The 15,776-nt window shown below is 35.8% G+C and overlaps 2 protein-coding genes across 2 annotated transcripts; one reads left to right on the top strand and one right to left on the bottom strand.

Moving 5' to 3' along the window:
- Positions 1-203: 203 nt before the first annotated feature.
- Positions 204-4,427, bottom strand: LOC122833487 (adenosine receptor A1-like). Its single transcript, XM_044121083.1, has 2 exons — positions 1,633-4,427; positions 204-921 (listed from the first exon to the last, which is right to left on the bottom strand). Exons 1-2 carry the CDS (start codon positions 1,983-1,985, stop codon positions 288-290), a joined length of 987 nt encoding a protein of 328 aa, XP_043977018.1. The 5' UTR covers positions 1,986-4,427; the 3' UTR covers positions 204-287.
- Positions 4,428-5,786: 1,359 nt separating this feature from the next.
- On the top strand, positions 5,787-13,389 carry LOC122833486 (adenosine receptor A1-like). Its single transcript, XM_044121082.1, has 2 exons — positions 5,787-7,564; positions 7,697-13,389. Exons 1-2 carry the CDS (start codon positions 7,203-7,205, stop codon positions 8,331-8,333), a joined length of 999 nt encoding a protein of 332 aa, XP_043977017.1. The 5' UTR covers positions 5,787-7,202; the 3' UTR covers positions 8,334-13,389.
- The last annotated feature ends 2,387 nt before the right edge of the window (positions 13,390-15,776 follow it).

The raw sequence follows: 15,776 nt of genomic DNA, 5'->3' as shown, positions 1-15,776 counted from the left end.
TTCATGTTATTAAAACTAAAGTTTAATCAGTAATACTTTTATAAAAATTTATGTGAGGTCATAATTTCTTGGTTAATGTCAAGTTGTCATAATGAAGAAATTTTGAATGATGTCAACTTTGTATTAAAAGTGTCATAATTTACCGAATGACACTTTATGACAACAGTCATAAATATTCATGAAGACTTACTCATGTTAATGACATGTCATGTTTATGACGGTGTCATGACAGACTTATTCACAACCTGTCAAATAAAGTGTTGCCAAATAAAGTTCTTCAATATATGCTATAGGTTCACAGTCATATTTTCACTCCCTTCTATTGCGGTAGAAGGGCATCGAGTGGACACCATTGAGTTACATAACATGCAGCGGCGAATTATTTGGATCAGAGTAAGACGGAACCGTTTCATTCTGAATGCATAAACCATCGGGTTAAGTGCTGAGTTTACATGAGACATAAAAATTCCTATATACACAGCAAACTTGGGTATGTCATAGTCTGAGCAAAAAAAGTCGATGCAATTCATGATATGTATTGGCATCCAGCACATTACAAAAAGAACAACCACCAAGACCAGCGACTTGGCCAGCCTCAGCTCCTTTCGGTAGTACTTTTCTCCATCACAAGTGGCCTCAGCACGGCGGTTGAGCTGCTGCCGGATCACTCTGAAGATCTCCCCATACAGAATGATCATCAAGACCAGTGGCACCACCACACAGACAAAGAAATTAAAGTACACCATGTAGTCCATCCGAATAACAGTTTTAAACTCACAAACTATCTCTTTGGAGTTACTGAAGTTCCCGTGGTGCAGGTTGTTCCAGCCAACCAATGGAACCAATCCACTGAGGATGGAGAGGATCCAACACATAGAAACTGCCATGTACGCCCTCCCCTGGGTCACTATGTCGCCGTACCTGGGCAGCACAATCAGAAGACAAATGAGAGTTTTCTCCAATAACCTAAATGCACTCGCAGACAACTTTAATGGCATTTTCTTGAGCCAAGGCCAGCCTGTTATTTCTCAGAAGCATATTTTTAAGTGTCAGCCTTTGACTTCAGGATTCAGTTGACAGGCAAACGTTAGTGTGGAAACGTGCCAGCTACCTAAACGAACTGCCTTTGTCAATAATTTAGTCAGACAATATTTTAATTTACTTAAAAGGTTTAATGTCCAGCCCTCTGGTTTGTATCAAACTTGGCACTGATGTGACTGGACTCGACTGTATGTAGGATTTACACACTCAGTGAGTATTCCTCTCTGTGTCTCTTTAACAAAAAAGAAACTTAGGTGTTTGTAAATGAGGAATGTTTGAGAAAGTTCAGTGACAGTAAAGAAAAAAAAATTACTTGTTTTAATTTAAAAGACATTTCAAATCAAGTGGTAAAAGTAAAAGTTTAGAAAACAACTGTAGAGTAGAAAAAAAGATTTTATTAATTTCCAGTTTTGTTCCATTAGTAATATTCAATTATTCATCTTGAAAGCGGTTGTGGTCTCTTACATCACAACATGAGTAATCTACTCTATCCCTCATTTTAATTGTGTTCAATCTTAATTTGAAATGCAGGGGAAAAACGAAAAACGTATGTTTGAAATGTAGATATGTGGAATTAAAACTTTTTCTTACCTTGTGGGAATTTTTATGCGCAGATATCGGTCGACAGCTATGGCCAGGAGGGACAGAATGGAGCTCTGAGTTATGATCAGCACCAGGCTGGAGAGGATGAGGCAGGTGTAGAACTGCGTCCTGAATCCCAGACTGATGACAATGGCCAGAGGGATGACCAAACTTCCAACAGCGATATCAGCCACAGCCAGAGATGCAATAAAGCTAAAGGTGGTGTCACGGAGAGTCTGGTTCACATACACCACAAGCACAATTAATACATTCCCTAGGACAGAGGCCACAGAAATGGCTATCTCAATGGAGATGTATGCCACATCCACATGCTCCCTTGGCTTGACACCTGGAGAGGTCATCTTTTTTTATCGTACAATGTCTAACTTATCTTTGCTCAGATTGCAATAAAATGTGAATTAGTCCCTTTTCTCCTTTTTGTGTTCTCCTTCAGCAAAAACATCTTCCAGTAGACATGTAGTTCAGCTGAGACAGGTGTAACTTTTGTCTTGCCACATTTAGAGCCCATGGAGGGACACTAACTGTTCAATCTTCTGCATCAAACCCAGAGCTGGTACATCACCACTCTTCACTACTCTCTCACTCCCTCCTATTCACTGACTACTCTGTATAAACGAGTCATAACATCAAGGGGAGGGACTTTGTTTTCTGCAGCACTCTGCAGCATTAGTTTTACTTGCATTAAGTGGGTATGTGTCTGCCCTGTGTGTGTATGTGAGCATTACATTTTTCTCTGGAAACAAGCTAAATAATAACGGGAAGCATACAGTTAGGCTGTGAGGATGAGCAAGCATTAGCATTGATTTGGTCTTACAATAAAGTTAATGTTGTATCATCATTAACTTCATCAATAGACTTCAGTGTAGTCTGTGAGAGTGGTTTGGTCTCCAATGTGAAAGCTTTATAACCACTGTTTTTAGGATGTAAATTTCTCAGGAAACTGTTTCTTGTGTTTTCATTGACACTTTTTCAGGGATCCTTTTACTTTGTTAGGAATGTGTGGTTATTTGTAAATGTTGAGCAGTAAAGACCATATATTTAATTTTACCAGTTAAAAACTCTTATAAAGGGGTTTGATAAAAGTTTCTTTCTTTCTTCTTTTTTCTTTTTCTCTCCATCCCTCTCTCTTAATCTCCATGGGGAAATCGGAAGTGGTAGCCTATGTTTCTATTAATTAAGAATTTCCACTAATGTTGGAGAATTTAACAATGCTCATGTCAGCAAACTCTGAAAAATGTTGAGAAATTCAGAAGTCACTAACATGGTCCTTTCATGAACTCTCACAAATCAGATAAAGGTTTCAAAATCACAAGCAAGGTTTTAGGTATTCTACATTTAGTGTATATCAGACAGTACATGTTTGAAGAGTCTAATGACTTAAACTAGAGCAAATTAAAGATGCCCAAGGTAGTGAAGAACGAGATGGGATATCCTGTTTTTCTGTTTCCCGAATTGGAAGCTACAACTGAAAGCTAACTTCACTTCTGTTTAATGTTATGTAAATACAGTATGTCTATGTTTGGTGTCACGTTGGGCTACAGTAAACTCTGTCAAAAGAACACATGTCAATGCATTTCATGAATGTTAATGATAGTGCAGTCCTCCATAAACATCCACGCCTACGGTAATTTTTTGGCTGATGACTGTTCTGTAAGTAGAAGCAACATGCAGCGCAGTTATAACTTAGCATCTTATGTTACCTTAAGAATGTCTTCCTCCCTCTCCTCGCTCTCTTTCCTGTCTGCCTACTGTCGCAAAAAGTACGAGCCACTAGCGCCGCAAAAACTCTTCGGAGAAGAAAATGGAAAAATAAATAATAAGAATTGTTTCAGAGAAAAATTCATAATGATAACTGACACTGAGAAATTTAATTAAAATACTAAAAACCTTTACAAATACCTTAACCATTACCAATAATCACAACCGATAATCACAACAGTGTGTTGAGTTGGGCTAACATGCACCATTATCTAGAAGCCACAGTAATTGGTAAAAATGTGTTCAGGTCTGTAGCAACAAAACGGAAACAATTCTGAGAAACTTGCGGTCAGAGCTTCTGGTTTTGCAGCTGAGTGTGATGTCTGAGACCCTGGCTCTGAGATGAAGAAACAGGAATTGCACCTTCTGTTTTTGCGGGGAGACTCTGCCTAGAGAACAAGTAATGACATTCACAGGAAGAAGTGAGAGATGGACAGTCGTATTTATCCTCTATTCAATTCAATTCAATCAGCTTTATTATCAATTCCTCTTACATGTCCAGACATACAAGGGAATCAAAATGACGTTTCTCACTATTCCACAGTGATACAAAACAGGGCGTTACTGTTTTGTATTAACCTAGGCTGTGATACTGTATTAACACACACGCAAAGACAAATTGGAGCTGCAGTTGTGCTGGTCCATACATTTTCCACCTCTTGATGACTTAATGAAAACACTAAGGATGCACTTCTAGATCTGATCTAGTTTAAGATCAAACAAAACTCCCTTGTCTAAAAACTGTAAGTTTAGACTTTGAATTAAAGATGGACGTAGTCCACACCAAAATCTATAAATCATGCAAAGAAATTCAGTAACGATACATTGAAAAATTTGAGTTTAACTAACCATTTATTTTGCTGATAAATTGTCTAAATAGATGATTTAGAGTTTTCTATTTGTGTAAATTTTGACATTTTTGTGTAAATTTGTTTGATTCTGCATTATTTTGCGTGAGACCATGCAAGGGTTAAAGTGCAGAAAAAGGAATATTTATTAACAAAAACTACAATGAACTGTGAAAGTCAGTGTCAGTGGTGTAATGTAGTGATGTTACGTGATGAGCCGAGGCTTCGAGGCGTGTGTCGAGTAATGGAGGGGGCGTTTCCGTAAAGCGCGTATCGAGGCTTGCTTCATTTAGGGGAGGAGCCGAAAACGATGACGTCCGAAGCCTCGCTGCCCGGCTGTACCACGTGACTGCTTCGGGAAATGGTTCAGATTTTGGCGCGGGGTTTGGAAACCCCACAGGCTTCATTCAAAATGTGGGTTGTTGTAGTCGAGTTGCGGTCAGTTGAGAGAGTGGATAGAGTTTTGATAGTTTGGATTGTGGTTATTTAGTTTGAGACAGGTAGGGAGAATAAATAAATAAACACTACAACTTCCCCCACCCAATAGGGCAGTTTCACTAGGAAGTCATAGGACCGCCGACGTCGCGTCCACAACTCTTCGTCCTCTGAGAGAGAGAGAGAGAGAGAGAGACAGAAACAGACAGAGAGACACAGATACAGAAAGGGGGAGAGAAAAAAGACACAGGCAAAGAGAGAGAGAAAGATATATAGATCTAGAGATAGAGAGAAACAGAAAAATAAAAAATAGATATTTACAGAGAGAAAGAGATAGATACATACAGACAGAAAAAGAGAGAAAGAGAGAGAGAAAGATATATAGAGATAGAGAGAAAAAATATATATATATACAGAGAGAGAGGGAGACACAGAGAAAGGAAAAAAGAGAAAATCCTATCCTGTCCCACAGCTATCCTATTTTTAATTTTAATTTTAATTCTAATATTAAGGATACGTGAGTTTTCACCACTTGATTTAACTTGAGTTACCTTGAACTCCAATACCATCATCACACAAATCATAAGCAGATTTGCTCTGGAATAAGCAAGGTATTGATCTAAATTAATTCAATCAGCTTTATTATATTTCTTTTGTCTGGGATTAATATTTAATGTTTTAGACTTTATTATTTCAGGACTTATAAGGGCGTTACTGTATTTGTATTTGAGCTTTTTACTAATAATCTCACTATTATAAATAGGATTGGTTAGTTAGTTTTAAAGTTCTTAATTTTTATATTAGGATTTTTAAGATAGCTGTGGGACAGGAAAGGATTGTTTTGTATATATATTTCTCTCTATCTCTATATATCTCTTTCTCTCTCTCTTTGTCTCTTTTTTCTTTGAATTAAAGATGAAGTCATTCACCAAAGAGCCATAATAGACAAAAGAAATTCAATTCATCACACGTGTTAAGATACAGCTGGTTGTGATTATACACCTGGCCAGTAGATGATATTTGTGTAAATTTGTTTGATTCTGCATTATTTTGCGTGAGACCATGCAAGGGTTAAAGTGCAGAAAAAGGGATATTTATTAACAAAAACTACAATGAACTGTGAAAGTCAGTGTCAGTGGTGTAATGCAAATACTTGGATGTGTTGTATGAGTGCACATGGAAGTGTTGAGGTGCAAAAACAAAGACAAACTCAAATATGCATGAGGAGAGGAGCTGAGACCTGACAGCAGAGCACCACACAAACAACAGGAGCCCAAGTGGACGCCAAAGGTGATCCAGAAGGTGGAGACGGCCAGGTTTAAATACTCCGTGCTCCAAATGAACAAATCAGCAGCACCTGTAAAGGGGAGGGGCACAAAGGCAGATAACAAAGCCACCTGCAGCCCAGCTTATAAGGCCCAGGAACGTAACATTGCCTAAAGCTGTCAGTGCTGGGATGTTTGATCAAATGGTGCCTAAGCAGTTTAATTATCTTTTTTGTTTAAGACAGTACGGCTTTGTGTCACACAGTACAACTTTTTTTTCTCAACCAGGTGATCAGATCTTTTTTATCACTCATCTCTTTTCTTCAGACAAGTTTTGCGTATATGGTGACAGATAACAATGTGAGTTGGCAATGTGGTTATGGCTCAGAAAGTTATAGGTCAAATGAAAGATAATAGCTGACTATGGCATTCATGTGTATACACAATCACATTAAATGAGATGTTTCTTACCAGAAGTACCATTTAAAATGAATCAGCAGTTATTAAACATGCTGTTAAGAGGTTTTGAATAAGCTGATGCAATCTAATGTTAAATCTTGTGTTTTCACTTGATGTAGCAGAAAATAATAAAAACAAAATAGGAAGAAAGACTTGCAAGCATCAGCCTGTGTGCCTTTAATCGAAAACATGTTTCACTTACTAATCTGAGTTTCAATAATAATCTAACTTATTTAATGGATCTGTACAGAGTATGTTTCATTTTTCTCATTTTAAATATTTCTATTCTAGGCTAATTCCTTACAGACAGACAGTGCAGGAACAAAATTCATTTTTCAAGGATAATAATAAAAAAGAAATTAAAAGTAGGGCCAAATAAACAAATACCACGCAGAAGGAAGTTTGATATGAAATATGAAAGGGAGATATGTGTGGTGAGATTATAAATGTGTGGCTTTAAAACCACTACAGTGCTGGTTTGCATGCATAGTCTCACAAGTCACTGCAGATAGTAAAGTCATTTATATAGTTTGTAACTAATATTACATGATTCATTAGTAATATTTGCTAGTATGACTATATTTTTTATAATACTAAAATAAAAATTTTATTGTGCAAACAAAATTTTAAGCAATGGTTGCAAGACAGGCTAAAAACAAGAAAAAATAGAAGTTGCTGCAGCTAAGGACTTCCTCTAAAAGCTTAGCAAGAGTGAGATAAAAGATAAGTGTGAAAGTATGATCTAACACTTAGTCATGCTCAGCATTTGAACCTCACTCCATCAACCTGCAACATGAACCAATCAGACTCAAAGAGCACCACGGATATTGATATTGAAAAAACAATTTACACTTTGGTGGAAGTTCTCATTGCAATATGCTGCTGTCTTGGGAATGCAATGGTTGTTTTGGCTCTGTGGAGAACCAAAAGCATCCAGCAACCCACCTACTGCCTCATTGTGTCTCTGGCTGTGGCTGACTTTCTTGTTGGAGCTGTGGGCATACCGTTGGCTGTGCTGGTGGATGGCCGAGTGAAAACATCATTTCACATTTGTCTTTTCATCAGCTGTGTGGTGATCCTGCTAACCCTTGTTTCGGTTCTCTGTTTGACGGCCATTGCTGTGGATCGTTACCTTCGGCTCTCTCACCCTTTCTGGTAAGAACGTTTTCAGGTGTTATAAAATGTGCAGATGTGATCTCAAGGCATGCCAAAATGCTATATTCTACAGGTCATCATTTCAATAAGAATTTTAATTAAAGCTTTTCTTACCAATGCTATTCTTTACAGGTACAAAGGGACTGTAACCTGGAGGTATTCATATTCTGTGGCTGCTGCATGCTGGTTTTTTTCAGTACCATTGAGTTTTACTCCAATGTTTGGATGGAATAAAGGACTGAAGACATTTAATGCCTCTGATAAATGCATGTTTGTGAATGTGATCTCCTTGAATTATCTGGTCTACTTTAACTTTTTTCTCTGCACCTTAATACCACTGCTGGTGATGACTGTATTGTACGCCTATGTTTTCTGCTACATTCGAGAAAATCTCAGAGAGAAACCAGGCAACGGTGCCCAAAACCAGTCAAAGAACTACCTAAGGAAAGAGAAACAGTTGGCGTCATCTCTTGCTCTTGTCTTGGCTCTGTTTGCTCTGTCCTGGCTTCCACTTCACATTATGAACTGCATCTATTTATTCGCAAACCATGCAACCAACATAGCTTTCCATATTGGCATTTCTCTTTCTCATGCTAATTCCGCAGTAAATCCTGTCGTGTATGCATTTAAAATAAAAAAGATAAAGACAGCATACATAAACATCTGGAAACGATATACTTATTGTGAAGCAAAAAGTCCAGGATCTCAGACCAGCAAGTCTGATGTTATGCTCAGCTCCAACAATATGATTGAGACCAGTAAAGCCTAAATAAGTTTATCTGTGAAAATGTTGCAGCCTTTTTATTCTAATCTGAGATTTTTATTAATGCTGATAATGGTGGTGTAAATAGGAATAGCAATTATGCTTATATGAATATGTTTTTATTGATGCTAATGACATTAACGTATGGACTGTATTGCTGTGTATATAAATACTTCTTAATTGTGACAATATTGGTATGTCTATGACTAGTAAAGGTATCTTCTAGTCTTGAATTTCTTCAAATGTCTATTAATGTGTTTATCTATTTGTGTTGGGGTGTGATGTGAAATGAAAACATTTTTCTTGTCTAAAGAATGTCCTCTGAATGGTTTAGGACTGACAGTACAGAATTTTATACACAACAGGAAAAAATGCTGCCAAAGCAACTGAAAGATGCTTAACAAACATGTTTTTTTTTTGTCTTTTGAATCCCTGTCATCAAATATTATGGTAATTCATGCAATGTTAAAGTTTGCATCTCATTAAGCTTCCCTTTTATTGCAAAAAAAGAAAAAAGCACTGCACAATCTGGAACTGCATTATTTCTGATGAGATCTTTTAGAACACAATTCATGATTTGTAAACCCTGTGTTGTATTTACAAGGTCTTATTTGGTCTTCAGAAATGATGTTGTGATAAAAGACTCACAGCATAACAATAAGTTTTTATGGGACAAAAAGTAAATGGATCATTCAAATTTGGATCTAATTTCAAGTGATTAGATCAAATGAGAATCTCGGTTTGATTATTTTTCACCACTCTGTAAAATTACAATATGTGAAACCACACAAATTACAATTTCACAGCAACAGTACTGAGAAGTGTTACTTGCATTTTTCTTCTTTTTTTTGTTCCAGTTCATTAAACAATGTTGTGTATCAACCAAATGTAACAAGGGTGATGTATGTTGTCTGAACAAAGATATCCAAAAAACCTGGTCATATATAAAAAAAGTAAGTGCTCTCTTGCTGAGTCAAGTTTTATAAATCACATCCAAGTCTGATTCCTGTAGAACCATGAAACTACTGAAATAGAACACGTCTGAACACATGAAGTGTTAAGAAGTGCCTGATCTAAAGAAATCAAAGAACAGATGAGAACCAAAGCCACACCTATGAGCCTGGAACATGTTGAAACTGCAACAAGAGAAATCATTTTAAAAAAAGAAAACAGAACCATGGTGAATGTGTCCTGTAAGACAGCAATACCAAAATGACTCAGCGATGATCTCAGATCTTCAAAAAGGACAACAGCTTGAGTGCTGCAGCCCTCAAATGTCTCATTTAATGTCAGTGTTCATGTCTCAACAGCAGGGAAGAGGTTTGGAATAAGAGGAAAAGTTATTTAATAACCTTTTGGAAAGTGTATGTCCTATGACTTTAGGTGAAAATCTAGCACAGCATTTGTGAGGGTAAGAAAAAAAACATCATACTAACAATTAGACATGATGGCGGTAGTGTGATGTTCTGGGGCTGCCTTGTTTTTTCAAGGTGCGGATGATTTATTATATTTGAAGGTGGCATTGTCAACATTAGTTAAGACAATCTTTGGTGTGAAATAAACAAAGTGGGCCAAACGTTCACTGCATGAATGTGAAAGACTTTTTTTACCAGCTATTACAAATGCTTGCAGTCATTGATTGTAAGGGTGACAAATCAGTGGTTAGGTCAAGCATGCACAAGATCAGGTTTATTTGGTTTCCTTAGCTGAATGAAATGATCAGTAAAAAACTGTTTAAGTATTTTCTCATGCTAAGCTCAAGTTAAAAATACCAATAAATAAATAAATATTTGCCTCTCAGTTTTACCTAATATAAAACTTTTAACAATTTTAGTTTCATTCTCATGAGTTGAATTTATATTTTGACAGCTGCAAAATGTATTGCAAAATGTTTGTTGCAAAGAAACCCACTTCCACTTGATTAAGTTCCAGCAGTTTCATATCACTGTTTATCAATGTTTGAGTTTAAGTTTCCGTTCATCTTGAAAGTGCATACTCTCACAGAAACTAGTTTCACTTCATTGTAAGTTAATCTTAACTTGTACTTATATAATTTTTTAGTAAATTTAAATGATCAAAAGTAAGTAGAACATCCAGATTGGCTGATCGTTTGCTTTCAGTCTTAATTAGAAGTGAAATCAGCTTTATATTGAATATTATCTGGATTATTCAGTTTATTTTTTTGGGGGGGTAGGGGAGCTTTCATCTGTGTGTTATCATGCATATCTGCAAACAGGAACATGTATCTTCATGCTTCTGCCCTGCAATACCACATTATACAACCACACCAGAAAACTGAGCAATCTTGCTTGGCATACTTTGAAAAGGGTTAAGGTTTAAAAGTTCACGGTAATGCAGTACAATATCTTCAAGGTTTTACAAAGAATCTTCTAACAAGAATTTTCTCACTTCTCACAAGGTTCCAATGTCACAAATATTAGTAAAATCGTATACATTTTATTTAAAAAACTAGACCTGTGCAACAAACTATCCACATTAGCTAGCATGGCTGGTATGTTGCACTGCTACTTTAATTTTAGATTAATTAAAGTATTTCTGAGTGGCATACAAATAAAAGCATCAGAACATAATTCTGATTGGTTCCTATGCTGTGTGAATTTGTATATTACAACTCTGCTTTTTAAAATCTGATGGCTGTTTCTTTTTGTGGTCACCCAGATATATTCTGTATTTAATAATGTATTTTTATGAAACTTCCCCTTTTGGAAGCTCATTTAGAACATATTTAATCTCTAACTACCAATATATACAGTTAGAGTAAGATTTTTATTAACACAATATAAAAGACATGATCTTTTTTCAGTTCTGCTAAATTTAATTGAGTTAAATTTTGTTTATTTACAATGTATTGTGCTGATTGTTTATTTGACAAAACTCATGCTTTATGTCAAGATAACTGAAATTGTTCACCCAACTGTGAAGGTCTTAGCAACCTCAAATTGTGTGGTCACTTTGCTTTGTGCTGTTCACAAAATACAAAATACAAAATACAATAGATGGAATAAAAAACCAAACATGTCAAAATTAAAAATATACAGTTTAAATATTGTGAAAAAACAAAGCAGAGGAAAGAGGAAAATAAGAGAACAAATATTCTGAAAAAGAATTTTTCAAATATTGTTTACATCTTTATGAGTAAAGGTAATATTTAAAAAAAATAAACTGACGGTTAAGATTGAAAAAATCAAATTTTGACAGTAATTAAAACAACTTTTTCACCATCATTACCATGGAAATCCTGTCAAAAACAGACAGAGAGCTGGTTCCTTCTATTTTCCATCTGCATGGTTACTTACTGATAACTCAGCTGCCCCTCACAGTCATCCCAGTTTTTTTTTTTTTTTTATGTGTACTGATTACCACTTCTCTCACAACTAATATGTAATTATTCCTTGCTGATTTTTACTTGTGCTAATTTTTCCTGCTAGAGCCTCCAGACTGATAGGTGCTGATGAGATGCTTCCTTTAAAGACCAAAGCTGCTGCTTCCATCACTTTCTGCAGCATAGGGGAACCAAACCTAGCTTCTAGTTTCAGGAATAAGTGTTTGTTATACTGTAGCAATCTACACATTCTCTGTAAGTAAGGTCTTACTGCTAACTTCGCTCTGCTTCCACCAGTGCACACGCATACTTAAGCTTTATGTGGCGCTCACACACTCCTCCTCTTCAGTGACACGTAAAGGAGCAACGCCCCCTGCTGTTGTTAGCTGGTGAAGTTGCTCAGTTTAACCTTTTCGTTTAGAGAACATGGCCTGCTAATGGTCTGTAGCTTTCCGGAAGAAATAGATTGTTTGTCCACACCTGAGTTTGAAAAACAAGGTTAAAGAAAAAATACAGACTGAAAGACAGAACTGGCCCCAGGTTGTATGAGACCCTAAATAGAATTTTGTTTGGGCCCCCAAACACAGCTAAGCCCATTAGTCAATGTCACTGACTTTTGTTGCAGTAAATACTGAATTAAAGAAATGTTTGTCTTTTTGGTTTTAGTTTATATTTTGTAAATAGAAACATAAATTCTTGATTTATATTTAAGTTATGCTTATTCATAACACACCTGTCAAATAGCATTTGTGCAATTTTCAATTTGACATTCTTTTGTCCATGTTCTCTTGGAGCCTGAAAGTGAACATCAGTAGAACTTTTCTGTACCATAAGGAAAAACTAACAAACAACACCACTTCTAATAATGCTCTGAAAAATAAATCAATACAATTATTGATTTATTAATATTATTTGTCCTCTTTTTTTGTGCTAATTTCTCTTTAACATTTGCAAAGTAAAATTGAAGTATTACAAATAAGACACCTTTTGTAAAATTTTTTATTCAAAATACATGACTAAGGAAGTAGAGACAAAAAATTGTTTCTTTCTCTTTCTTCAGCAGTGAATGTTAGTGTGGTTAATTTTACACCAAGGTCGAGACTGTTACTAACACAAAGTATACATTTGTGTTATACAAAGTATACATTTCTTTAAATTCAATATCTATGGAATTAAATATCTTATTCAATTTTGAAAATCAGCAATAGTTGCTTCTCTATTAATGCTATACATTCCCACTAAATACATTTAATTCTAAATTTATACTTTAAACTTTAAAGCATCTGGCTTTAGAACTTCAAATATACCCATACTTCAGAGTGTAGTCATTTATTAGATTTTGGCCACACGGTGGCGGTAGAGAGTCTTTCAATATTTAGATAAGCCAGTGAGAGGGATTCCAAGCACTCATTGTACCTTTCAAGGAAGGTAATAGACTGTATAGTTATCACCTGAGTAGGATTTGCTCCATCCCACAAACTATACAACCTACTACCTCACCTTGCTAGGCTCAACTTCAAGTATATATCTATGTTCTTTAAAAAATGCTTTCTTGATCAAATATTAAAAAAATTATGTCTTTAAATAAACGTCTTTGCAGCAGCTCGGTAATGACAATCTTGTGCCTCAGATGCCTTTGAGTTGAGCGTTTATTTATTTTCTGAGTTCCGTAACTGAAGAAGCTTCCGAAGTGCATGAAGGCTTGTCTTGAATCGTGGCTTATTCTGTTTCCTTTGGAAAGACAGTAGATTGTATAGTTATCTCAAAAGGAGGACATGAACCCCACAACTATTCAATCTACTACCTCAGCCTTTAGGACAGATAATTTGGCAGGTAGGTGTGGAAATCTGGCATTTGAACCTACAAGACACATTTAAAAAAAAGAAAGTAAAGTTATTCTTTAGTTACAACATTTACTTTCCCCAAATCATGATTGTCATTATAGTTATGCATAGAAGCAGAATATGAAACTGTCTTACTTCAAAGCATTTGAAAGGAAATGTATTCAAGCTTTTTAATGCAATTGCGAAACAATTGTGTCAAAGTATTCTTTTTTTTCCACTGCTAAGGATATTTAAACAACTTAAAATCAATCCCTATTTAGGATTAGGAGGGATAGATCAGAGTATCTAATTTCACTTAGTACTCCATGGTTTCCTGTTTGACCTGGGGGAAGAATATGATGTGACACAAAGGTCCATTTCTCTTTGCTAGTTTTCAAAACAGGAAAACCAAGAAAAAAAATCTAGAGGAAATAGCTACCTGTCTGAGCTTGTTCATGTATACAATAGTCACATCAATAAAAAAAAAGAAAGAATTTAGCAGGAACTGCAGGAACAAAACCAGGTTTATCTTGTCACATAAGGTCATAAAATAACGCACAGAAATATCACAAAACATAAAAAACAACCTTCATTTATGACCATCGCAGTCCTCAAATCTAAAATGTTTAGAAAACATGAGTTGCAACCTAAAAGTAAGAGTGCACTGTTTCTGTGTTGTGAAAAGATCATTATCAAGAATGATCTTTGACCCTTCTTCACAGAGAAGAAGGATCAACCACTACAGTGCAACCATTGAAAAATGTCATAAATGAAGATGAGGGAAGATCATATGGCAAAAGGGGGTTTTACAACAGAAGCGCCAATATTTTGCAGAAAATATCAGTTATTCAAGTGGAATTGCTTTTTTTACTGTTTAAATGTAAATGTAGGTTACAGATTGGCTTTTTTAACATTTATGTTTAGCGTAAGAGTAAATTCATCATAAAGTTGTGAGGATGTGGCATGATATCTGAAGGGCATTGTGGTACGAATGGTCATTATACACTTATCAGTTTATGATTGGCAAAAAAAAAATTCTCCTTCATAACTGACATGTCAAACATTCAAATCATAAAAATGTGTTTCTTACTGATCTATCAAAAACTATGGAAAAATAATCTATCTTCAGAACAAATATATAACATAATAGTGATTTAAAAAATATCAACTTATTTTTTTGTTTTTCAAATTTAGGTACAGTTTTCTCAGTTCACTCTCATATTTCTCCAACCATAAAGTGAAGAAAATCAAAGAAAATAAGAACAAAGATACCTTGAAAGCTACATTTTCCATTTTAGGGAGTTGTTTGGCAGCTACACCTAACATCTGTGGTGCAGCATGTGAACTGCTTACTCTTTGCTCTGCCTGCCTGTACGTTCTGTCTTTCTTTTCCATGGAGTTATGGTACAGCTATGGGATTTGCTTGCTTGTGACCTATCTCAGAGACTCTACCATTTATAATTTCCTAATATAATGAGATGTGAGGAACTAAACCTAGATGTCTGGAAGTTGCCCTTTTTTAGTTCAGCGTGACAGCCACTTCAAGTCCATTGAAAAGAAGTCTGTGTACTGTGCCAGCTAGAAGCTGGGACACAAGCTGGGTGAGTGGCCAAGTCTAGACGAGGCTGCGCTTTGACAGGGGAAATTGAGGCCAGACACTGCTATAGTAGAAGGCAGTGGTCAAACCATGCAAAGGCTGGGACACTTTGCATAAATTAACATGTGAACCATGTTAGCTGAAAGGTGGCTATGTTTTTCATTGACATTCTCAATTCCTTTTTACCCAATTAATGCCAGCAGAGATTGAACTGTTTTGGCAGGCTGTGTGGCTGTGCCAGCAGGACATGCTCAGTGGGGTAGAAAAAAACAGTAGGGCATCAAACAGCAAGTAGTCTTAATTAAGATGTTGAATTAATCAAATGCAAAATGATATTAGACTATTCTGACAATGGCTTACTAGCAGAAAAAATATCAACAACATTCTTTTATACCATTGAAGTGAATCATACATACCAATTGAAACTATGTAAATAAACCAATATCTTCTTTTCTAGCAGAATTCTAAGTTGATGATGTAATGTAAAGTATACAGTTAAAGCAAAATTAATCACAGTCGCTGTTTGTTGAGGTTTACTATTTTAGTGGCAGCATGCTCCACTAGAGTCGCATTATGTAGCACATAATTGTGACTTTTGTTTCTATTCTGCTTGGTATTCCTGTTTTTAGAGAATGTCCACAATATGTTCAAGTTTCAGCAACTATTCACCAAGCAGAAGTGGCATT

The sequence above is a fragment of the Gambusia affinis genome, linkage group LG07, assembly GCF_019740435.1.
Source record: "Gambusia affinis linkage group LG07, SWU_Gaff_1.0, whole genome shotgun sequence".
Lineage (NCBI taxonomy): Eukaryota > Metazoa > Chordata > Actinopteri > Cyprinodontiformes > Poeciliidae > Gambusia > Gambusia affinis.
Note: the sequence above shows the minus strand (reverse complement) of the source record. Positions and strands in the feature narration are given on the sequence as shown.

Coding starts and splice junctions, on each gene's coding strand:
- LOC122833487 (XM_044121083.1), bottom strand. CDS start 1,985: ATGACCTCTCCAGGTGTCAAGCCAAGGGAGCATGTGGATGTGGCATAC. Junction 922..1,632: donor CGCATAAAAATTCCCACAAG/GTAAGAAAAAGT, acceptor TGTGCTGCCCAG/GTACGGCGACATAGTGACCC.
- LOC122833486 (XM_044121082.1), top strand. CDS start 7,203: ATGAACCAATCAGACTCAAAGAGCACCACGGATATTGATATTGAAAAA. Junction 7,565..7,696: donor CGGCTCTCTCACCCTTTCTG/GTAAGAACGTTT, acceptor TATTCTTTACAG/GTACAAAGGGACTGTAACCT.